The sequence below is a fragment of the Sebastes fasciatus genome, chromosome 2 (genome assembly GCF_043250625.1).
Source record: "Sebastes fasciatus isolate fSebFas1 chromosome 2, fSebFas1.pri, whole genome shotgun sequence".
NCBI classification, from domain to species: domain Eukaryota; kingdom Metazoa; phylum Chordata; class Actinopteri; order Perciformes; family Sebastidae; genus Sebastes; species Sebastes fasciatus.
In genome coordinates, this window is record NC_133796.1 from 18,876,982 (window position 1) to 18,901,285 (window position 24,304).

At 40.7% G+C, this 24,304-nt stretch overlaps 2 protein-coding genes across 3 annotated transcripts; both read left to right on the forward strand.

Annotated features, from left to right (window-relative positions):
• Positions 1 to 228: 228 nt before the first annotated feature.
• abcb10 (ATP-binding cassette, sub-family B (MDR/TAP), member 10) lies at positions 229 to 13,982 on the forward strand. 2 transcript variants are annotated; one of them, XR_012590549.1, is made up of 17 exons: positions 229 to 1,125; positions 1,819 to 2,025; positions 2,995 to 3,197; positions 4,367 to 4,501; positions 5,261 to 5,407; positions 6,094 to 6,229; positions 6,349 to 6,444; positions 7,216 to 7,425; positions 7,546 to 7,625; positions 7,759 to 7,939; positions 8,792 to 8,835; positions 9,055 to 9,089; positions 9,280 to 9,338; positions 9,440 to 9,684; positions 13,336 to 13,414; positions 13,494 to 13,596; positions 13,844 to 13,982. XR_012590549.1 is itself a non-coding variant. In XM_074612727.1 (14 exons), the coding sequence occupies exons 1-14, from the start codon at positions 678 to 680 to the stop codon at positions 9,631 to 9,633; spliced, it is 2,175 nt and encodes a 724-aa protein (XP_074468828.1). In that variant the 5' UTR covers positions 229 to 677; the 3' UTR covers positions 9,634 to 11,849. The 2 variants fall into 2 exon arrangements, 1 of the variants encoding a protein (XP_074468828.1); XM_074612727.1 differs by lacking the exons at positions 13,336 to 13,414; positions 13,494 to 13,596; positions 13,844 to 13,982 and having other exon boundaries at positions 9,440 to 11,849.
• A 3,863-nt stretch (positions 13,983 to 17,845) lies between these two features.
• On the forward strand, positions 17,846 to 23,513 carry acta1b (actin alpha 1, skeletal muscle b). The gene is made up of 7 exons (XM_074612744.1): positions 17,846 to 18,058; positions 19,062 to 19,198; positions 20,142 to 20,466; positions 21,287 to 21,448; positions 22,269 to 22,460; positions 22,575 to 22,756; positions 23,020 to 23,513. Exons 2-7 carry the CDS (start codon positions 19,070 to 19,072, stop codon positions 23,161 to 23,163), a joined length of 1,134 nt encoding a protein of 377 aa, XP_074468845.1. The 5' UTR covers positions 17,846 to 18,058; positions 19,062 to 19,069; the 3' UTR covers positions 23,164 to 23,513.
• The last annotated feature ends 791 nt before the right edge of the window (positions 23,514 to 24,304 follow it).

Here is a 24,304-nt window from a genome sequence, read left to right on the forward strand (position 1 = left end):
AAATAATCCAATAATTAATATTTTCCCATGGCAACTTACGTATATCTGTATGAACTAAATAAAAATATACATTAGATTTTTGTTCTTTTGGCACTAGTTTAATGACACATTTTGAATTATAACCTTTAACAACTCTACAACACTGGCTAAGTATTGACGTTATCTGGGTTCGCTTGGTTACGCCTGGGGAAAGTTTGCTAGTATCGTCAGCCATTGAGTCCAACCGTCGAAGAAGAAGAGGAATCTAACATTACATGAGAACCACAACCAGGGTCACCTCTCTGGTTTCTGCTCCTGTTGGACTCTTTCCAGAGGAATAAGGTGTAATAATCAGAGTGGATTAGATGTTTTAGTCGGTCTTCGGCAGCTTGTGTTTCCACTTCAACCAGATATCCAGCGACAGATGACAGCAGATGACAGTGACAGACAGGGTGTTGTTGCTAAGTGATGTGTTGCTAAGTGATAAGAGATAAACTGGCTGAATAACGGCTGTCAGGAGCAGATACAAACGGACAATAACGGTCTTAAACTCGACCATGTAGCGGCAAGAAGTTGACCTGTAACCGCTGAGAGGACGAACATGTTTTACTCAACAAGAAACAGCTCAACCACTGAGTCTGACTGACCACTGTAAGGATATTTACTTAACTATCTATCAACACTTCAACTTTGGGACGATGCGGCTTTTAACCCGCATGTCGCGGTGCTCCAGACTCAAACAGCCACAGAGGATGTTGTTGTGGCTGGAGCACCGTGTGACTCTCTCAGCTGCCCTCCGGAGGAAGAGACATCAGACATCAGTCCTCCATCATCCGACACCTGGCTTCCCTCTCTCCTCCTCCTCATCATCACCTGGGTGCTTCATGTCTGTGCTGTCCTGCAGTCCACCACTCAGAGGTCTCTCCAGGACACTCACACACACAACTGTTGCCTTTGCCAGCTCTTCTTCTTCTTCTTCTTCAGCCGCCTCCACACCTACACCTGCAGCCGGGTCGGTGAAGACGGAGCAGACGGACACGGAGAGGGAGAGGGAGAGGGAGAGCGGACAGACACCCACCACGGTCCCCCTGGAGGACGTCAAGAGGATCCTGCGACTGGCTCACCCGGAGAGATGGAGCCTGGCAGGTAAACTGTGTTTGTATGTACTAGGGCTGAACATGATACAGGGGTCACAATTCACTACTGCCATAGTGTATAGATAGATAGTGGATAGTAGATATGTGTCTTTGTTGGCTGTGAGTTGCTTTGTAAAGTGATCTGACCTGGTTTGGATACAGGTTCTCCAAGATTGGAAACTCATTAGGTCAAAGTAGGGCTGTCGTAATATCATGTTTTCACTACACAATAGAGGATTCACAATAACGATATTATCGCGATACCTATTGAAATAAAAAAACAACTAATGATGCAATCTGTCAAATTCATCTTTAACTTTGTTTATTGTGCATTTTGTCTCCATTTTGGAAAATGAATTACACTCAAAATATGAGTTTAGGGAGGTAGAGAGAGAGTCTGTAACCATAACTGTATATATAGACTGATTTAAGAGGTGCTGACAATATTATCATATGTACATTATTAACATGATATCAATATTTCGTTTTTTAAATATCACGGTTATCGTCAATACCGGTATATCGTGACACCAATCAAAGGCTGCTCTGCTACTCTCAGCTGTTCATGATGTTCGCTGGATAACTACTTCAAAATATGAAGTTAAAACTTCCTTTTATAAATTGTAGCCCTGGGGTTTCTCTCTACAATCATTTGTTTAAACTCATTTTTTGTTTTTCTGTCTTTTCCCTGTATCCACATCAGCTGCTTTGGGCTTCCTAACTGTCTCCAGTGCAGTAACCATGTCAGCTCCGTTCTTCCTGGGTAAAGTGATTGACACCATTTACACTACTGGAACAGACACAGAGACAATGACGGCCTCCCTGACATCATTATGCATCATGCTATCGGGTGTGTTCCTGTGTGGCGGGGCAGCCAACGCTGCCAGAGTCTACCTCATGCAGACCTCAGGTGAGATGGAGAAAGGCAGGCATAGGCGTCATATTCACACAGTACATACGGCCACCACTAAACACAAACTCACTGGTGTCTGCATCAATAACCAGAATGAGAGGAATCTACATTCATATCTCCTCCAAGTCTTCAGCTTTGCTTTCTCTGTGCTGGAAAGTGGAGGAAACAATATCTTTCAGTGTACTAAATACTCTGAAAGACTTGGAAATATTTTCGCAACAATTAGATGAGAGGATCAATACCACTCTCACATGTCTGCATGTTAAATATGAAGCTAGAGTCAGGAGATGGTTAGTTTAGCTTAGGATAAATTCTCAGGGGAAGCCGCTAGCCTGCCATTGACCAAAGTAAAAAATCACCTACCAGCACCTCTAAAACTCATTAATGAACATGATCTATCTTGTTTGTTTAATCCGTGCACATGGAGCACAATGTGCTGTGATTATTTCCTGACGGCCGGTTGCAGTGACTTCCTGGCAACCTCACACAGACAACATCTATGTTTGTGTACAGATTAAACTCACAAGATGTTAATTAGTGAGCTTCAGAGTTAAAGGATAGGCTTATTGGTGAACTTTGGACAGTCAAGTCATGCTAGCTGTTTTCCCCTGTCTCCAGTCTTTGTGCTAAACTAGGCTATCGGCCCTACCTTTATATTTAGTGTATAGACATGAGATTGGTATCGCTCTTCCCATCTAAGTCTTAGCAAGAAAGGAAATAAGCTTATTTTCTAAAATGTCAAACTATTCCTTTAATCAATTATTGTCTTTTTTCAATCAATTTACTAATAATTTACTCAACAGTATGCCAAATATAATGACAAATGTCCATCACAAGTTAACAGAGCCTGAAGTAATGTTTTAATTAAGTATGTGCAACAATACTTTGTGTTTTTATTGAATGACTGCCTGGAACGATTAATCGTCAACCGTCTCTTATCTCCATCTTCCTCTCTTCTCCATTCAGGCCAACAGATTGTTCGTAATCTGCGTGCCTCCGTCTTCTCCTCCATCCTCAGACAGGAAGTGGCGTTTTTTGACAGGAATAGGACCGGCGAGCTTATCAACCGCCTCTCCGCTGACACGGCCGTGGTGGGCCGCTCCATCACTGACAACCTGTCAGACGGGCTGAGAGCTGTCGCCCAGGCAGCTGCTGGTGTCAGTATGATGGTGAGTCCCGCTGCCGTTGGTCAGGACAAGTTTGAATAAGGAATCATCGGGTATCCTTTATGATATGTTTATGTTGTGAAATAAATGTGTTAAGGATTGTGTTACTGATGTGACTGAAATACTTTTAGATTTAACACAATTATTGCAAACACTCACAGTCGGTATGACTTTTAAAAGCACTACAGTCATTTAACAAAAGAGTAAGGTGTGTCCGTGGATGGTATTTTGTTGTTGAGTACAAGGAAGTAGTTGTGATTTTCTTGGCGTCTTTTGTTTGCGTCTTTCCATTCTGTTCTCAGCTGTTAGTATATGAGCTGCACTTTACGGTTTGTGAACTATAGGACTGTTGGGAAGCAGATTTACAGCTATACTTCTTATCAATATAAAGAAAAGGGTAGATTCTGGTAAATGACTGCCACACCCAGAGGCACAAAGCATTGTGGAGAAGGCCACTTCTCTTGAGCTGATAATTAATTGCTGAGCTATTAATCTAAATATCGCTCATCTGACTACAATCTGTGTATCAGCCTGTGTAACTTTCTTCATGGATCAGAGATTTGTTGACTAACAGGTCCGTTAACTTCCTTCCAACTGTATCTTCTCAAAGAGAAAATCATAAAACACATTGCATGCTTACGACAAACAATCTGGCCTTTTACAAGGAAGTCAAAGGATTTCCTGGTGTAACGAACGTTCAAGGAAATGAACGGAAGTAATTGCTGTAATTATTAGGGCTGCTTCCTCTTAGTCGATTAGTCGACTCATCAGTCGTTTTGGTCTCAGTCGACCAAGATTTCTTTAGTCGATTAGTAATTTTTTATTCTTTTTTCATGCTCAGTGACTTATTTCTAAGAAACTTGTGAGCACATTTTGGTAAACACAAGATTTAAAGTGGTACTTTTGTGTGATTCTTTGTGGAGAAACTCAGTTTTACAGATATATCGATTAAATCAACTAATCGATTAATCGACAAAATCGTTTGAGTGTTAATTGACTAAGAATTTCTTTGGTTCGAGGACAGCCCTAGCAGTTACTGATAAGGGACATCTGGTGTGAACTTTTTTTATTCCTCCTCTACTTCCCTCCCTCTCCTTTCTTTTCTGTCTTTTCCCCCCTTTTATCTCCATTAACTGCTGTTTTTTTTCCTCTCTCTCTCTCTCCTCTCATAGTTCTATGTCTCTCCCAGTCTTGCGAGCTTTGTGTTGCTGATCGTTCCTCCCATGGCCGGTCTTGCTGTAGTCTATGGCAGATACCTTCGCTCCATCTCCAAATGCACACAGGACGCACTTGCACAAGCCACACAGGTACAGTGCACAGAAACACACAGATCAAAGTTAAATGGTTTGAACTTTGTTTATTCGTGATTCTGTGACATTTGCAAATTTGTTGTGTCAACAAACCCAGTGTCTTTGCCTTTTATATGATTTTTGTGAAGCTCTACACTGAAAACAGCAGTTTATAATATTGGTTGGTCAGTGAAACCATACTGTTTGTCTATCCTAGTTTTATGTATATCTCATATAAATGCTCCACTACCTGTGATAGCCTAAAGGCAGAATGAGTAGCATTTGTCTGTTGCAGTATGTAAACATAACATTCAAAGGCTGCTTCTCCCCCCCCGGCTCAACGACACCATAAATACACGCCTCCTGACCGCGGTTAGGGTTAGGGTGCTCGCCAACTCCAGATTCAGTCTTATTTTGGAACAAGCTGTTTCGCCTCGCTATATTTGTATTTTTTTCTGCGCTGTGTCCGACATTTTCATAGCTTCCTCTTGGATGTGTGCTTATGATCTGTCACCTATATTTTTAAAGAGGTTGACGCCCAGAAACATCCCGAACACAGCAAAATTCGAAAATCCCGGCAGAGGGCTGCAAGGTCTCTGCAGATACAGACACCACCACACACTTCTACTGGGTCATAAATGATGATTGAGATGGATTTGTTTTGTCTATACATTGTTTTTTAGGGAAACCCTACTCATTTAGCCTTTAATTAAATTTGCAGATAGAGTAAATTTGCTATGTTGATAATCTGATTTCCATGTTTGCATGTGTGTGTAGTTGGCTGAAGAGCGAATCAGCAACCTGCGGACTGTCAGGGCTTTTGGTAAGGAGCTGTCAGAGGTAAACACGTACACAGAGAAGACAGACGAAGTCCTCAGGCTGGCCAGGAGGGAGGCTGTACTACGAGCTGGCTTCTTTGGAGTGGTAAGTGTGTGTGTGTGTTTGTGCGTCCTGTCAGTGAAGCAAACCAAATCCACAGTTAGGAAGTAAAATATTGCACAGGGGCTTCTGCTTTTTTTCCCCTGTTTTGTCACAACACCACAGTACCTGAGATGTCTGTATATGGCAGATGTTTCCCCATAAAAAAGTATTATCCAATCCTCCCTACAAGGTCAGAGAACCTTTTGAACCCATCTGTGCACTTTAAAAGGTTGTAAAACAGTGTTGAAACAACTCAGTGACACAACTTGGCTCACAGCTCTTAAACAGGGTTTTCTCCTCATATCTTCTGTATGCATTTTTCACATGGTAAGTTGAAATATAATGCAGTGCATTTCTTTTCAAACAGTGTAAACAAAACCCATATACTGAATGATAAAGTATCCTCCATTAGTTGAATATCATTCATTCATTAGTTTTAGCTAGACGTCCGTCCCTGCATCTCCTACTCACAGGCTGTTTCTCTAAATGTTCAAGTCAGATAAAAAATAATATTCTCCACGCTCGATGAGCTGTAATTCAGATATCAAGAGAGAGACCAGTTAGCTTATCTTGCAGGTTCCCTAATGGGCTGTAATCAGTATAACCAGTGCTTCGTCAGGGAGTAGCAGTGATGACAGATGTTTTATTAATCAAATAACCAAGTGTGTGTGTGTGTGCGTGTGTTTCAGACTGGTCTCAGTGGTAACATCATGATCCTGTCAGTGCTGTACAAAGGAGGCCTTATGATGGCCAGCCAGCACATGACTGTAGGGGAGCTCTCATCGTTCCTCATGTACACCTTCTGGGTGGGCATCAGTATTGCAGGTAATACACACAATACATGCAGTTTCCTGTTATATGAATCTCCTTAACTGTACTGTTTACATCCATACTGTGTGTGTGCGATGGCTTATGTCTCTGTGTTTTTTCTGCTTGATGTGCAGGTATGAGTTCCTTCTACTCTGAGCTGATGAAGGGGTTTGGAGCAGGAGCCAGACTGTGGGAGCTGATGGACAGAAAGCCGGAGTTTCCTCTAAATGGTCAGCACACACACACACACTCTCTCTCACACACACACACACACACACACACACACACACACACACACACACAGACACACACACAGACAGGAGAGACTATTACCTCACTGCTTCAATGAGTACCCATTTTGTCCTGTCCTGTCGGGAATTTCACATCTATAATCATCACTATAACTAGATTTATATTCACTATCAGATGTTTTATCTGTAACTAAGTAAGGGATAATTCGCGTCGGTGTCCTGCATCACAGTGTCAGGGTTTATTTCGCAACAATGACCCGCTAGCTGTACATTATCCCGCTTATTACACGACTGCTTACTATAGAAATCAATAATTTGACACAAAAATGTTCCTCCAGAGTCCGAGATCAGAACTGCTTCCATAGCAATGGTCTGTTATACATAGCAATGGTCTGCTATAAAAAAAAATAACCGACCATAATTGACCAATCAGAATTGAGTATTCAACAAAGCTGTGTAATAACTATATATATAACAGATTTCAAAGACTCACTGCTTGCTTGAAATATGTGAAAGTTTTATTTGTTATTGCAAAACAGACGTCAACAGAGGTAAAACATGGGTATTTTGCCCACTCAGTTAATAAACAATAGGTACAATTTAAATTTTAAGATGTATAAAAATAATCTGAGACTGTTTTTTGCTGCATTTCCTTCTCCATTTGTTTTATATTTCCTTGTTTCCTGTTTTAAACCAATCAAGGAAGTTAAACTGAATAATGGTTCTATCTTTGATCTGCTTCCTCCACAGAAGGCCTCGTGCTTCCTCCAGACCAGCTGAAGGGTCAGTTGGAGTTCTCCGACGTCTCCTTTGCCTACCCGACCCGTACCGAGGCTCCTATTTTCCAGAACCTCAGTTTGCTGGTCCCAGCTGGTACCATCATGGCTGTAGTGGGACCCAGCGGCTCTGGAAAATCTACCTTGGTCTCGCTGCTGCTCAGGCTGTACGACTCCGATGCTGGTGAGATTGAGCTTGTTCTGTCTAATAAATAATCAGACAAAATCTGATGATGACACATTTAAGAGTACAAGCCTCTATCAGACCGCTGTTTTACCTCTGAGAATGACCTCTTTTGTCCAGGTGTCATCACTATAGATGGTCATGACATCAGAGATCTGAATCCCTATTGGCTCAGGAGTCACATTGGAACGGTCAGCCAGGTAATAAATTAATCTTTAAATTGTTTATGTTCCTACACAACAGATCTCACAGCACACACATAAAGTGTATTTCCATTAACTATAAGTGTCTGAGAGCCTCTGAGTGAAGATTGTCTCCCCACCTCTCTCCCAGGAGCCCGTGCTGTTTTCTTGCTCTATAAGAGACAACATAGCGTACGGTGCAGTGGACCCAGACGCTGTGTCCACAGAGGACATCTACAGGGCAGCCAGAGTGGCCAACGCCTTTAATTTCGTCCAGGCTTTTCCTAAGGGCTTTAACACTGTAGTGGGGGAGAAAGGAGTGCTGCTGTCAGGTGAGAAACTGAGGCGGAGACACGACAGAGTTATGATCACAACATCTACTTCACTGTGGATGCCAGAAAGCAGTCAGCACGGTTGATGATACTGAAGATGATAGTTGTTTTATGTGAGCTGTTGATACACACATCACTTTCACAAGGTTGTAAATATATGTACGTATGTGTGCTCATTTATTCTTTTTAAGAATAATTTTATCTCAATAATGCATTCATATAAAATGAAATACCAAATTTGCTGTTTTTAATATGAAAAAGTAATTCAAGACTTTTATTTTAAGTTTTGTTTTACATTTTAGAAAGACAACACCGCTTACTGTTTCCAAGTCTTTCTAACTCTATTTCACAAGTATTTGTATTTAGTGTGTATTCATATTTTGTAAAAAAAAAAAAAAAACTAGGGCTGCACAATTGATAAAAATGTTAGAGCAATTGCAATATGGCCTACTGCAATTTTCAAATCGCCGGATGAGGAGGAAATCGCAATAATTGTTAAAGGTGAAATGTGTGTCAAAATACCATTTTAAATTAAATATTGTGGTGCTTCAGAGATGTCCTGGCCTACACAATATATATTCTGCAGACTTAAGAAAACATCTTTGTTATTTTTTTCAATGAAAATGAAAATAATGATGTATGAATGATCATTCCCGCTAATATCAAAAATTACATCGCAATTGCAATGTCTGTCGAAATAATCGCAATTAGATATTTTTTCTAAATTGTGCAGCCCTAAAAACAACTCTATTAACTATCATGGCTCTGTGCACTCTGTGACAGTAGACACATAGAATCTATTTAGACATAGCCTTTATGTGTACACAGTTAAGTTGTGTGTTTGTTTCTCAGGTGGTCAGAAGCAGAGGATAGCTATAGCCAGAGCTCTACTCAAGGTGAGTACAACAACAACATGGTCAGTTTACAGTTTATCTGCATTTGCAGGTAACATCTGTGATCCATTACGTAGGACTGGCTTTTCCCATCATTGCTCACAGACTGTTGTCATCAGTATCTAATCATCATATTCACTGAACCACAAAAATGGAACCACTTGATCTAAACTCCAAACCTGAGTTAGTGTGTATAACACTGTTTGTGTTCTCTCTCCACAGAATCCTAAGATCCTGCTGTTAGACGAGGCTACCAGGTGAGAAAGACTGCGCCTAAAGACAGCTAGCAAAACTACTTTACTTACAATTATTTTAATGTCTTCATCCTTTATCCCGCACAGCACTGTAGATGTGTTATGATGATAATACTGACTTCGGAAACAGTTTTTATTGTGCTGGTTAGAGACATTTTGATGAAGAAAACCCTAAACAATCATCTTTCCTCAGTGCACTGGATTCAGAGAATGAGTTCCTGGTCCAGGAGGCCTTGGAGCGTCTAATGGAAGGTATACTGTGTTCATTTCAGAATAAAGCTTTAATACTGCTTCTACTGGCGCACTGGTGCCAGTCTTTGTTTCTCCTGACTAATATTATACACAATCAACAGGGAGGACAGTCGTGATCATCGCTCACCGTCTGTCGACCATCCAGAATGCGAACGCCGTCGCGGTGCTGGACCAGCGGCGTATAGTCGAGTGTGGCCAGCACACAGAGCTGCTAGGCAACAGGCAGGGACTGTTCAGAAAACTGATGGAGAAACAGGCGTTTCTACAAGACGAACAGAAACGAGCTCTTCGCTGAGAGGACGAGGAACTACAGACGAGCGGATGAGGAAGAGGGAGAAATCAGGAGGTGAGGTCAGTGCCTGGGGAAACAGTGGCTTTGCTCCAGAAGGAGTGGGGGTAGAGAGGACAAATAGATATTGCCTGGAATAAATAGAGATGAATAAAAGCTGAAGGAAAGCAGATCTTCCCACAGGACTACAGATGAACACTAGAGAGAGAGGAGAATGGAAAACCACTAGGAAACATTTAAGGGGTTTTCTTAATTGCTGCGAGTGTCTTTCACTGCTGAAGTTACTGTTTAGCACCACATGAAGAGCTGTTTGGAAAGGAAACAGAGTGAACAGGGTAATCCACAGTGAAGACCTAAGAACTGAAACATGGAGTTCCCTAGAGGTGCTTTATTTTGAAAATATCTAATTCTACACTGAAAGACGAGGTCTGAGGAGACATGATGAAGTCAGACACTCCTCACACAGAAGGCTCATAGTCAACATGTCATTTTTTAAATCACTGTCACTACCATAGTTTTGGGGTAAAAAGCCCAAATCCTGTTTAAAATAGTTCAGACCCACCTGAGAGATGTGTGCAGAATGTAAATGTGACGGCATGAATCTGGTGCAAATGACTTTCACTCTCTGCTACGGGATGCAGTAATCTGTTATCACTTCATGATGTTCATCACTAAACCAAAAACAGTCCAGTATCATGTATACAGAACTGCTAAATGTGTATTTGTGTCTATTGATTTTTAAAACTTGAAGCTTACATTTTTTTTTAGTTTAAACAAGCCAAATGAAGCAGCTATATGTGTTGTTGTTGTAAAACAGGACTGAACACTATGAGGACATACTGTACATTAATGTGTGCCAATTGCCATGAAAGATATTAGTGATCGTCCTGTAAGTAACAGCTGAGGTGCTAAACATCTAAAACATTATTATTACTCCTATCAAGGATTTGGTGTCAGTTAAAGGAACAGTGTGTAACATTTCGGGGGATCTATTAGCAGAAATGGAATATAATATTCATAATTATGTTTTCATTAGTGTATAATCGCCTGAATCTAAGAATCGTTGTGTTTTCCTGAGCTTAGAATGAGCCCTTCATATCTACATTGCAAAACCGTGGTACCGCCAGCCGCTGTCTGATGTCTGTTGCTCCTCAAGTAGTGTTATTATGGTAAGGATGACCTCTGAGCGAGCCCAACGGCGTTACCACAGTTTTGCACTCGGTGGCTCAAGTTACCGCAGTCCTGTAGAGGGATGAGTGAGCGGAGGGGTACTCAGTTGGTTGCAATCTGCAACCACACCACTAGATGCCAGCAAATCCTACACACTGTCCCTTTAATCAATCATATATGTTTAGATTCAGTTAGTTTTTCTTCTACTTTGGTTGAAGTGACAGCTGCTAAACTTTACCATCTTTCTATGTCAAACAAAATAAAATGTGCACAGTTACGTGGGAGAGTTGATTGAGGTCCGCTAAACAGACTTTTTCTAGGAGATGTTCAGCTGCTCTCGGGGAGGAAGGGTAAAGGAGACGTTTCAGAGATGTCTGTGCGTCATCTCTTAACAATCATCTCATTGTCTAAAATCACTTTATCTTTTATCTTGTCTTGTAATCCTCGTCATCTTCCTTGATCTAATCTATAAATGGTGGAAAAACAGAGACCAACATTACAACTCACACATTTTTGACTGTATCCCACTGTGTCTGTCAGTGTGTGACATGATCGTCTGTTCACTGCTCGTGTTTACTGAATGTGCACTTGGCCAGCGTTAAATTCTGTGTAAACAGCTCTAAAAACCCCGTACATGTTATCCACAGCGCCGTTGAGCCAGCTAAATATTATAGCTGGCTCTTAGAGGGCCTGACTCAGAAGTAATGATCCTCCTCAGTAAATATTTGCACGGTAAATGCCCACTTCACTGCTCCGGGGGAGTCTGGAGCGGAGCGTTAACACCAGACATGCAAACACCCTCAGCTTGAATCCCCCACGGCTCTAAAGGGACGCTAAATCAAACGAGCAACATTGATATACAGCACAGAATATAATTTATATACAAATATTTACAAATGATCGCATATTATTTAAGTTGGTCTCTATTCAAAACTATATCTCTATTGTCCATTTCTAAAACAGAGGTCAGATAGTGTGTTGGAGGAGCTTTCTGTCTCAATATTTAGATACAATAATTGAAAAAAATGGATATAAATAAATTATTAATACCATTTTTTTTCTTTGACCATTTGACTAAAATAACTGCAAACCCGTGTGCATTTCTCTGAAGGTTTATGCTAAAAAAAAATATTTGTATGTTTTTAACGGGGTCAGAAACTTGAATCATTGTGAACGTAACTTTTCATTCATGATATGAAGGCAGTGATGCACAGAGACTCTTAAAACAGTGGATTGTGGCCTGTAACAGAAATGTTAATGACTCAGTCATGATAATATTTAAACAATATATTTAATTGGTCATAAGAAAGCCTGCTAATGTTGTCTGTGTACGATAGTAATCACTCTCTGGTTGTCTAAATTTAGAGGTTTTATATATTTATTACAGTGTATGGACTGTCCGGCAGCAACATGTGAGCTCTGTGTTGGTTCATTATGGACACCTTTCATGTTCTTTGTCTTTTTTTTTTCTATAATTCTTGTTATTTTGCCTAAAAGGCAAGTAGTTCATACTTACTTGACTCACAGCAGATTTTCATGTTAATCTTCATTTCAAAGGTAAATTTTATTTTGATATGATGCCTTGAATATTGTCTCTGAACATCACATGTCCAGACTTGTGTTGTGGTTCCTGTGTTGGTAATATTACCAAACCCTGCCCATCCAGATCATTGTAAATTAAATAGAAAAAAATCATGTTTTGCTAATAAAAAAAATAAATAAAAAAAAGGCACCTCACACCTCACACTGTTAAGTAAACACTGACCGTGCTTGAAAGCCAGTTAAAGATGGATTTATGTCTGATAAAGAATGACAGAAGACTGCAGGGGGGTATTTTTTTATAAGTTATAAATAATATGATCTAAATGATGTATGATAGATTTTTAATTATTTTTGTGTTTGCTAAATTATTATACTTGTATGTAAAGGTAAATAAAGTGATATACTAATAGTTCTTTTGTGGGAAGATTTTTTCATGGATGTTTGTTTGCTAAGCTGTTCAGTTTTGGTCTGTTTAGGCACATACAGTATACACAAGTACGACATCTGAACATATTTAAATATCTTTTAAAAATGTGGATTATTATTTTTAAAAAAGGTATTTTTATTTTATTTATAGTGATTTTTAATACACAATAAAACAAGGGGAGATGAGACATTCTCAAGTACAATGAAACAATAATGATATTTTTTAAAGTAAATATAAGTAAAAAATAATAATAAATAATAGATTAAAACCTGTCTTGTTTATTTTTAATCAGGGCAGTTTCAAGGGGTTGTGTCGACCCATATCAAATATTATATGGGTATATTTTCAACAATATATTTTATTGAATTTTTAAGAGTGATTATATTAGCACCCTTAAATCACCATTCCCCTACAGAGCTACTAAAAATGATGGGAAGAGGCGACACATCTCCTGCTCTTAGATTATATTTCATAGCTTGCACCAGATCACATGTCCTCATTCAACTTGAGATTGTCATAAAATATTCACTCTGTTTTTGTCTCACAAGCAACTGTTTGTTTCCATGCAGTGTGTCAGGCTGTCAGTAAGTGGCGCTGTTGCTTCAATAACTGGTGCTGCAGTCAGGTTCAGAAGTGTTCACTGCTCAGGTTGGTGGGATCAATGTTCATTCAATCCATCATACCAAAATAAAACTTCCTGGTAATGATGTAAGTAATGTTTATTCAGCTGCTGCAGGTCGTGTTGACAGGGTGGTGAGCTTCAACATGCAAATAGACACACTGCTGGCACATAGATGGATCCTGGCAAAGCAGGTTAAGAGTCTATCAATGTAAATCAAGTATATGTCTATCAACCAATTTAGATATCTAAAATCATCAGCTGTGTGTTGGACGTGATAGAAAAGTGATTTCAAAACAGTACAGGCACAAGAGGCAAAGCCATGCTGTAAAATACCACTGAAAATAAACTAAGCTCTCAACCTTTGCGTTTAGATTATTTTCACCATGTTCCTTTAGACGGTGTGATCTCTCTCTGTGATCAGTAACTAATGTCTCTTATTTCTTAAAACTAAACAGTGGGTGAACCCCTCCAGCAGAGGCAGCAGTTGCTCCTGCTCTGCGGAGGACAGGCTCAGCTGGCTCATGCAGCTCACCAGGTGCCGCTCAGCCCTGCATGGGTTTCCAATTCCAGCTCCATGTGCTGCAGCAGCTCCCCTCTTCTTTTCTCTGTATCTGCCCCGGGCTATTTGAGGAACTACAGGAACTGAGCTTCTGACCCTTTTCAGCCACACACAACAAATTGATTTATGATCATCTGTCTGCTTGAAAAACATCACACAAAGCCATATTTGTTCATAAGATAGGAGAATAGATCAAAGTGATGCATACGGTTAGAAAAAAAAAAGTCTGTGCTGCATTTTTGGTGAAGCTCAACCATGCCACACCACTATGGTTGGTTGAAGATCATGTTGAGGTTTACTGGTGGAGAGAGTCTTCAGTCTCATGAAGCAGATTTAGCAATATTTTAAGTAGAGTCGGCTGTCAATATGAGACATCACACCACTTTAACACAAGGTGCGCTTCACAGGCGCAACAGCATCTTATGTTTTTGCCCAATATTCCCATTGATCAGGGGTCATGCTCCCACATCTACCTCTCTCTTGGTTTTCCTGTCAGCCATGAAGCAGAACACTTTCTACTACAAATTACATTAAAATTGCTTTTTAACTTCAGGAGATGTTTGGATTGTCTTTGGAGAAGTTTCAGGTAGGGCCGTCAAAAAGAAACAACCAAAGAAACTTTTAGTTGACTAACACTCATATGATTTTGTGTGATTAGTTGATTTAATCGACAGATCAGTAGAACTAAGTTTCACCACAAAGAATCACACAAAAGCACCACTTTAAAATCTTGTGTTTACCAAAATGTGCTCACAAGTTTCTTGGAAATAAGTCATTAAGCATGAAGAAAAACATAAAAAATGACTAATTGACTAAAGAAATCTTAGTCAACAAAGACCAAAACGACAGATTAGTCGACTAATCGACTAAGGGGAGGATCCGGACATTTGTTTACCCTCATCAGGAGCGTTAGAAAGCAGCATTAGAAAGCAGTGCATACTCAGCAAGGAACTGATTTGTGCAGCACATCACTCACAAAATGAGGCTAAACAGGAAGAGGAATGTGTCCTGAAACATCATGGGATCAAATCACACAAGTTGTACTTCTAGGAATTCAAGGATATGTTCATATTTTTAAGAGTCTGTCTCAAAACAAAAACAGTTTGAATGAATATTTGGACACCAGACTATTAACCTTCAACAGCAAAAATCTCTCCCTCAAGCACCTTTACCTGTCCACTTACAATATCCTTAGTATCAGTATCTTCTGTAACACCTGAGATAAAAAAAACTAATCTCCAAAATCTCCAACAAGCCTCCCATCTGCTCTGCACTGTGCATGCACGGCAGGAGCCTCTGTCAGTTGCCACACTTAAAAAGGTAGGAAGCTTGTGTACAGCAAACGTATTGGTTCCAGCGATTGAATGCCGAGGCTTGTGCTATTCTTACACTTTCTCTGTCACTCTGACCCTCTGTGCTCTCATGAGAGTGATGACTGAAATAAAAATCTAACTGAGTAGGTAGCAAGGTAGACGACTGAGCATGCCCTTTAAAAAAAAAAAAATCTGACAACTTCCCTCCCTTTTATTTTCCTGGCTAAAATGTGACCACTAAGACTTACAATTTAAAAAAATACTGTATTTCTAAAAAAAAAAATACTCTCCTTGTCCAGAGTCTCTCCTTCAGCTGGCTGGCTTACATATCTTCTGACAAACTAAACTCCTTTTTTCTGCCACCTGCTGCACACGCCCTTTCACCTCCCTCTTTCTCCTCCCCTTCCCCTAGTAGACTTTCCAGGAGACTCCCGTCCTCTCCTCCCCCCTCGGCCCCTCTGACCTCCCCTCCTCCCTCCTCCCCTCTGTCTCTCACTCCCCAACAACTGCCAGCCCCTTTACATTTTAGGCGTTTCACAGGCCCTCGGATCCACAACGGCTCACAACAAGTGCATAAAAGTAGCTCTACCTTGCTCTGCAGCCTCACCACAGCCTGACCGCCTCCCACAACACAAACACACCCACACACACCCTCACACACCCACACACACGCACACAATATTCTCTGAACATTTGCAGGGCCAATTAAGGCAACTTCACGTTACTGCCCAATTAACAATGCCTGCTGATTGAAATAAGTATAGGAGGCATAAAGATTTAAGTTTCTTTGCTTATCATTCACTTTTTTCGTCCACTTGTTGTCTGCACATTTCTGTGTTTACACTCTATGTCATTTCCAAACACTTGCAATCCTTACCGAAGCTTTCTGTTTCAGCTATAATGAGAATCTGGGTCGTGAAAGGTTACATGTTAACATTTCTCTGCTCCCACTTGAATCCAGCTTTAGTTTATGATATGAGAGCACAATAATAATTCATGTGTTTGTACCAACAGTTATGCAGTTTTTTTTTTACTCATTATTTATTTAATTGTTCCCTCAATCTAGCTTTTTGTGACAAACATGTTTTGGAATAAAAAGCCACATTTTCCCAACATCTCTTGTTCCAGCGATGCACATTGATTTTTATCTTGTTTTTTTAATTTTTTGTCAATGCATCTCTCTCTTCTTTAATTTAGCAAATCAAGTCTACTATTCTCTCTACCTCTTTCGATCTATCTCTATTTTTCTCCCCATTCCTGTCATTCCTCGCTTCCTTTGAGTTTATTTTAACCTCCTTGGCACCTCCTCTTCCACTCCGTCTGGTGTCTCCTTGCCACAACACACACAAACATACATGTACACACACTCAAGTTCTTACTCCCACATGCACACACATATTCACACATGCACACGTGCACTAGCTCCCCCTCCTCCAATAGAGTTATAATTAATCCAACTGCTCCAGTGACAGGGCAGAGTAGCCCCTGCAGATAAGGTTTCAGCTGTTGGCCCTTTCACTGCATGGTTCTCTATCTCCTTATTTATTCAATCACACTCTGTCAGACCACGTGGTCTGCAATGATGTCTGACAGTTTTAATTAAACCAATTGTTAAAAGTCTTCTATTGGGTGTGCAAGTTGTTGCATGATTAAGGAAAGGGATTCCAGTTTGCAAACTCTTATTGTAGAAGAACCAGATCTGCACACTCACCAATTATCTTTGGTGTTTATCATAACAATCATGGGGACAAATACACTTACAATGTAAAGGACGCAAAAAAAAGGTCTTTAGTTTTCTGCTCCTCAACTTTATGCAACCTGGAGTTAATCAGCATTTAATGCAATCAATTACAAACACAGACTAAAAAAGTTATTACTGAAATGTCATGACTGGAATGATGAAGATTCAAGATTCAAGATTTAAGATGGTTATTGTCACGCGGGTTATACAGGTACAAACGTGTGAAATACTTTTTGCTGGGAAGCTCCATTAAAATAATAAGTTATATTACATTTACATTACAATTTCATTTACATTACAATTATAAAAGGAAATACTTTATGAATGCACATATTTAACTGTTTACACACCAAATGTTCATCTTGATCTTATTTCAAATGTATTGATATCTTGCATTAATCACCATAATGTGAATTGGACTCTTAATTGTCTCTTTGAGGCTGCAGAGCTGTTCCTGGTTGACCTGTCTGTCTGTCAGTCTGTAGTTTTGGGTTCCTCTCTCTCTCTCTCTCTCTCTGTGGTCTAAATGTGTTCAGATGAGGGCAGCATTTTCCCATTTTAAGGCTGGATGAGGCCTACTAGCAGCAAATCTATAACCCTGGTTGGTAGCAACTGGCGTCTCCCCGTAGAAAACCCCCCACTGAACCGCGCGCTCCTTATACGGCCCTCGAGGTGGGTCCGCGAGGCTCGATGGGAGGTCAAAGCGACAGTGCCATATATGGCGCGCGCTCTCTCCTCCTGGTCTCGGGAGCGCGCAGCGTCAGTGTCCTCCAACCTGATGGATGGATGGAGATCCCTCCTTCCTTTACTCCCTCCATGAGGCGCGCCTCCTTCATGCTGCTGCACCCCATCACACGCCCACCCTGCACCCTCAGCCTGTCAGCATCCTAATATGGCCCAGGGCTGGGATGGGGGCCAGTGCTGAGGGTTTGTGAATGGTGGAGGCTGGTGGAGGTCGGGTATATAAGCTGGACAGGCTGCAGAGAGGATTGTAGCTGGTTCAGCAACATCATTGGTTGGGTCTTTCTCTCTCAAAGCCGCAGACACACTCCCTAAGGTAAGACCTTTGCTGGGACTCCTGAAGCCACTCATCCAGGGTTGGGACACCAGACTCTAGGCCTTTAACCAGGACAACACTATGGGGGATCTACTGGAGCAGCATGTTAGACAGGACTCCCAGGGACCAGATACTACTGGAGGCAACATGGGCAACTCCACCGGAGGATAGGATAGTCTGTAGGAGAAGTTGCTGATGCTGGAGGAGAAGATAAAGATTTGTAAATAATAGTAGGCTGAGAGGTTATCATAGAAATACAGTGCTGGAGGAGAAGATAAAGATTTGTAAATAGTAGTAGGCTGAGAGGTTATCATAGAAATACAGTGCTGGACAGGAGAAGCTCTTATCTGAACTATCAGCTCTGGGAATTTTGGATAGATAAATTGATAGATAAAGTAGACTGGCTGACTTCAGCATCTTTATATGTATAACTGGTGCTGATGCAGCAAGCGTAATTCAAGGCGCCTTCAGACCAATTAAAAAGCCAGGATAGTTTACCTGAGAAAGGTGATAATGAGACAGAGAGGATGTTTTCTAGATTTACCTAAGCATCTTAGACCTTTGGTTTTGCTTAAGGGACATTTAGAATAACTTAAGGGATACATATCTAAAGGAAACAGTTGTGTAGTTCCATATTGTTCATTTGTAATGTGATTTTATTGGTTTATACGCCATGCGTAATGGCCTGGTGTCATTACGCACAGAGCGCCATGGATACAAGCCATGGTCCTGATCATGTCCATGCTCCAGTAAATGTTACAACTATTTTCCAGTAAATTATTGCTCCAGTAAATGTTACAACTATTTTCCAGTAAATTATTGCTCCAGTAAATGTTACAACTATTTTCCAGTAAATTGTTTTTTTAGAATATTTACAATTAAGACACCTGGTGTGAGCTTGCAGGAAACAAAAGGGGGGTGGATCAAAGTTTCAGTCATTTCTCTCTCACACAGTATGTCTCTCCATGTGCTGAACACCTGTTCTCCTCCTCCTCTCTGACAGAAACAATCATGTGTGACGACGAGGAAACTACCGCCCTTGTGTGCGACAACGGCTCCGGTCTTGTAAAGGCTGGCTTCGCCGGAGACGATGCCCCCAGGGCCGTCTTCCCCTCCATCGTCGGCCGCCCTCGTCACCAGGTAAACACCAGAGGAACATAGGAGATATATATAACTGGAAGTATAGGCCTAGTGACTGCTGGTTATGAACAAAATAATCACTGTAATAATTACACCTCAGTGAAATCTAGTTTGGGTTAGAATATATTTTACAAAAAATATATCCTCCTGGGAACCGAGTTAAAAAAAAGTGTCTTCCAATTACTTTTTTTTTTAATTTCCTTTCTATTTAGGGTTAAAACGAAAATCTTAACAATTTAGGCTTGTTAAACTTTATTTTTTTATTGTCTACTATAGTGGACTACAGGACGATTTCAGTGTGAAAAGTTAAAAAAAATGAACAGATTATGGCTGTAGAGTAATATGTAAAAATGATGATAAAAAAAAAAAAAAACACGTGCCATATCACTGGAAAGCCTATAGGATGTCCTCTTTACAATACACCAGGGGTTGATAGAGTAAATCAAAAGAGTAAGAGGATATGCATGTGGACAAAATGTCCACTACAGAGGACACATGTCAATGGGCTGGGTCTCAGGAGGATATAAGTTGTCCATTCTTTCAGGCAGTTGTACTCTTTTTTAACGGAAGACTCCTACTGGAGTGAAAAACATTTAACTGTTAATTTTAATATTTTAGTGTTAGAATTTAGTTGTGTGGTACAGTTAGATAATATTAGGCAATAACAGCGTGGTGTATCTTGAGCCATCATGTACATTTGGCTCCTTTTACCACCAGCAATGTCGCCTTTGACTCACTGAGACTAAATTAGATGAACAGATGAACTGACAGTCACACAATTGCTCTCCGTCTGTCTGTGTCTGTGCTGTTATTTGGCACGTTCACACAGTGGTCAACATGCCTTTTGCATCACACTGTAAAGACTTTAATCTATCCAGAAGAAGGTCATATACCTCTGTTTGGATTATTTGACGTAACCTTTCCATTATGTTTCTCTCTTCAGGGTGTCATGGTCGGTATGGGTCAGAAGGACTCCTACGTAGGAGACGAGGCTCAGAGCAAGAGAGGTATCCTGACTCTGAAGTACCCCATCGAGCACGGTATCATCACCAATTGGGATGACATGGAGAAGATCTGGCATCACACCTTCTACAACGAGCTGAGAGTGGCACCCGAGGAGCACCCCACCCTGCTCACTGAAGCCCCACTCAACCCCAAGGCCAACAGGGAGAAGATGACCCAGATCATGTTTGAGACCTTCAACGTCCCAGCCATGTATGTGGCCATCCAGGCTGTCCTGTCCCTGTACGCTTCCGGCCGTACCACCGGTGAGACTGACAGCAACAAACAGCTGCTGCTCCTCATACAGAGAAGCAGCTTCCTAAACATACATAATACCAAGAGGCAGACACCTTTACATTGACTACAATGTAATTGACTAATGTAGCTGATAATATTATATAACAATTGCAACACATTAATGAGCCATTAATGCGCCAATTCCACAGGGTGCTCATGTTACGCACAGCTTTTACGCACAGTCGGACAGCCTTTCTGGGACTGTTGATGCTCTTTTATGGCCTTTGTCACATACACTGTTAAGAATTTCCCAGTAAAATAACAGTAAAGAACTGGCAGCAGGGTTGCCTTTATGTTACTGTAAAATTAGCATTATTATACTGTCGCTGAAATTTACAGCTTTGTACTGTTAATGAAAAATACAGTTTGAACTGTTTTTTTTTAATTAATTTCACAGTATTTTTTAGTTAATTTACTGTTTAAAGATACATTATATAGCTGTTTCTCCACCTTTCTTTTACATTATCTTATTTGTAGTAAAAGTGTCAGAAAAGTGCTGTTTTTTAAGAATGCATTATAGTTCAGTTAAAAAACGGCCTGTGAGCGTAATTTAACAGGTTTTCTTTTGTATTAACAGTAAAGCACTCTTTTTAGCAATAACAGGTTAATACTGTTGAAATACTGCTGTAAATTAACAGCAATTGTTTACAGTGTACACATGCAGTGATTATTTGTAAATCCTCATTCAATCACCCACTTTAGCCACACTTTTACTCACAAAACGTAAATGTTTGAGGGTCTGTTTCGTCGCCTGGACTTTACTAAACCCTCTCATTTGCCTCTCTCCAGGTATTGTGCTGGATGCTGGTGATGGTGTGACCCACAACGTCCCAGTCTATGAGGGTTATGCTCTGCCTCACGCCATCATGCGTCTGGACTTGGCTGGTCGCGATCTTACCGACTACCTGATGAAGATCCTGACTGAGCGCGGTTACTCCTTCGTGACCACCGGTGAGGAACTCAGCCTACATAGAATAGAATAGAATAGAATGGAATAGAATAGAATAGAATGGAATAGAATGAATAACAAAGAAGCAAACCATCCACCTATAAAGACCAGCTTTTACATAATCATAAAGTAGAATCTAAATTATTATCATAACGTCATATTTTATTTTACCAGCAGTTTTGGAACAGTTTGCAATAGAATAGAATAGAATAGAATAGAAAGCTTTATTGTCATCGTATTAAATACAACGAGATTCACAGTTGCCACTTCTGGTCAGTGCTTTAAAACAAATACTTGACAAGACTAAACGAGGCAGATAAAACATATAACAGGTAAAAACACACACAGTTATAAAGCAAATAAAAACAGGTAAAGTAGATGTAATAAATACATATAAACAGAAGTGTTACACTAGAAGTATAAAATATAAAAAATAGATGTAATGTAAACAGAGGTAATTGCACTTGTAAAATAGGTAGGGTAGATGTAATAAATAAAATGTAAACAAAGTTGCACTTGAGGTGTATATTGCATCAAGGATATATTGCACAGATAAATGTATTCACATTCAGTGACAATACATAGCAACTCAACTTATCTAACTCATACTTGACAGTATTTTAGATTATTAACATGTATAAACAGACACAGTGAAAGTGGGATGTGTTTAAGGAAAGCAAACATTGTTTCAGCCTCAGACGTATTTCTAACTTTCGTAGTTCAGCCCATAGTTAATGTGCCATTACGCACACTGTGTCTGTCTGTGGTCTCTCCAGCTGTTTGTCACTCTGGACTAAATCTCATGAACTTGTCCCCCCACAGCTGAGCGTGAGATCGTGCGCGACATCAAGGAGAAGCTGTGCTATGTGGCTCTGGACTTTGAGAACGAGATGGCCACCGCAGCCTCTTCCTCCTCTCTGGAGAAGAGCTACGAGCTTCCCGACGGTCAGGTCATCACCATCGGTAACGAGAGGTTCCGTTGCCCTGAGACTCTCTTCCAGCCTTCTTTCATTGGTACGTCATTTTTATCCTCCATTTGATCTCATTACGAGCAGCACTAGAGATATTATGTCAAGCTAAAGATACAACTCCCCCTCATCTTAACACTTGTCCCTCTCACCTGACCAGGTATGGAGTCTGCTGGTATTCATGAGACTGCCTACAACAGCATCATGAAGTGCGACATTGACATCCGTAAGGATCTGTACGCCAACAATGTGCTCTCCGGTGGTACCACCATGTACCCTGGTATCGCTGACAGGATGCAGAAGGAGATCACTGCTCTGGCTCCCAGCACCATGAAGATCAAGGTACATATGACAACAAAAAACATTTACATTTATCCACAAATTGGAATATTTTACGAAATATTAGACTTTTTTACTTCACTACATTTATCTGACAACTTTAGTTACTTTACAGATTCAGATTATTAATACAAAATATAATAACATTTCAATTTATCCCCAAATTGGGATATTTTACGCACACATTGATAATTACGCACATGAATCTATACTGAATATGAAGGCACTGGCACTTTATTGATCCATTTCCTCTCTCTCTCCTCCAGATCATTGCCCCCCCAGAGAGGAAGTACTCCGTCTGGATCGGTGGCTCCATCCTGGCTTCCCTGTCCACCTTCCAGCAGATGTGGATCTCAAAGCAGGAGTACGACGAGGCAGGTCCCAGCATTGTCCACAGGAAGTGCTTCTAAATCCTACAACCTCGACTCCAGTTTCTCCATCATCTACACCACCAGTCATCAGGAGATCAAGCAACAAGGAGGATCAACCTCTGCAGCACAGCAACACTCTGCTCTCAATGGACTGTCTGTCTGCGCTGTTGACAGTCATATGCATTGTTCTATTCTTTTAAAATGTGCATATCTTGTAGCTGTTTGTTGTCTGTGTTGCACGGAGAAACAGCTGTGAAAATCCACCACTGAACCATGCATCCACCGAAAAACCTTTAATAAAAAAATATATAACAACAACATGTTGCCCAACACATGTGAATGTAAGTGTATATACATATTGATAATTTATTAAAGTCCATTATTTGGCATTTTTGACCCTGGCCTTGTTTTTCTATTAGAGGGAGGGTATAGTGGGAGATGGGTGAAAAACAAAAGCTTTGGGGAAAAATTAAAATAGAAATACTGGAATGTGGACGATAAAGTTACTATCTATCTATCTATCTATCTATCTATCTATTTCTAACATAAGGGTACCATTCAAAAAATCAATTTACCTTCGAAAAATAATCTTAAAATTCAATATTAAGGAATCCCAGCAAAGAATTTAGGGGAGATTGGGAGAATTAACCAAAATCATAAGCCCAGGAAAGGCTTAATTGACTCATCAATTAAGCACCTACTATATGACACACACTGACCCATAAACCAACCAGCTGATCAGCTGCCAGGGGGAGTTCATAGAGGTCGATGGGAGGTGTTGGCAAGGCCCCCTGGATCATATTGAATGGGTGAGAAGGAGGGAGTGCCACTGCTGGTATGGAGGCTACTGGGTGACAGAGGTAGTGAAAGGTGACGCCTGCAGAGCTCCGACAGTCGGAGTTTGACTTGCCAGGAATGTGCCTGTGCAGCAGCAGCAGCAGAAGCAGCAGCTCCTCTTTAGACCAGAGGATCAGTAGCATGGGACACCTGACACCAGGCTCTGAATCCAGTTGAGCTGCCTGACCTGCACGTCCCTATATACGCACAGCCACAGACCATCTTTAGGCAAAAGCAGACCCCGTAGGTAGGGCATCTCCACATGCAGCCCTACCTTATATGCATAGAAGCTCAGCAGGTTAACTGGGTGTGTGATGTCTGGTCATAAAGCACAATGGAGTGA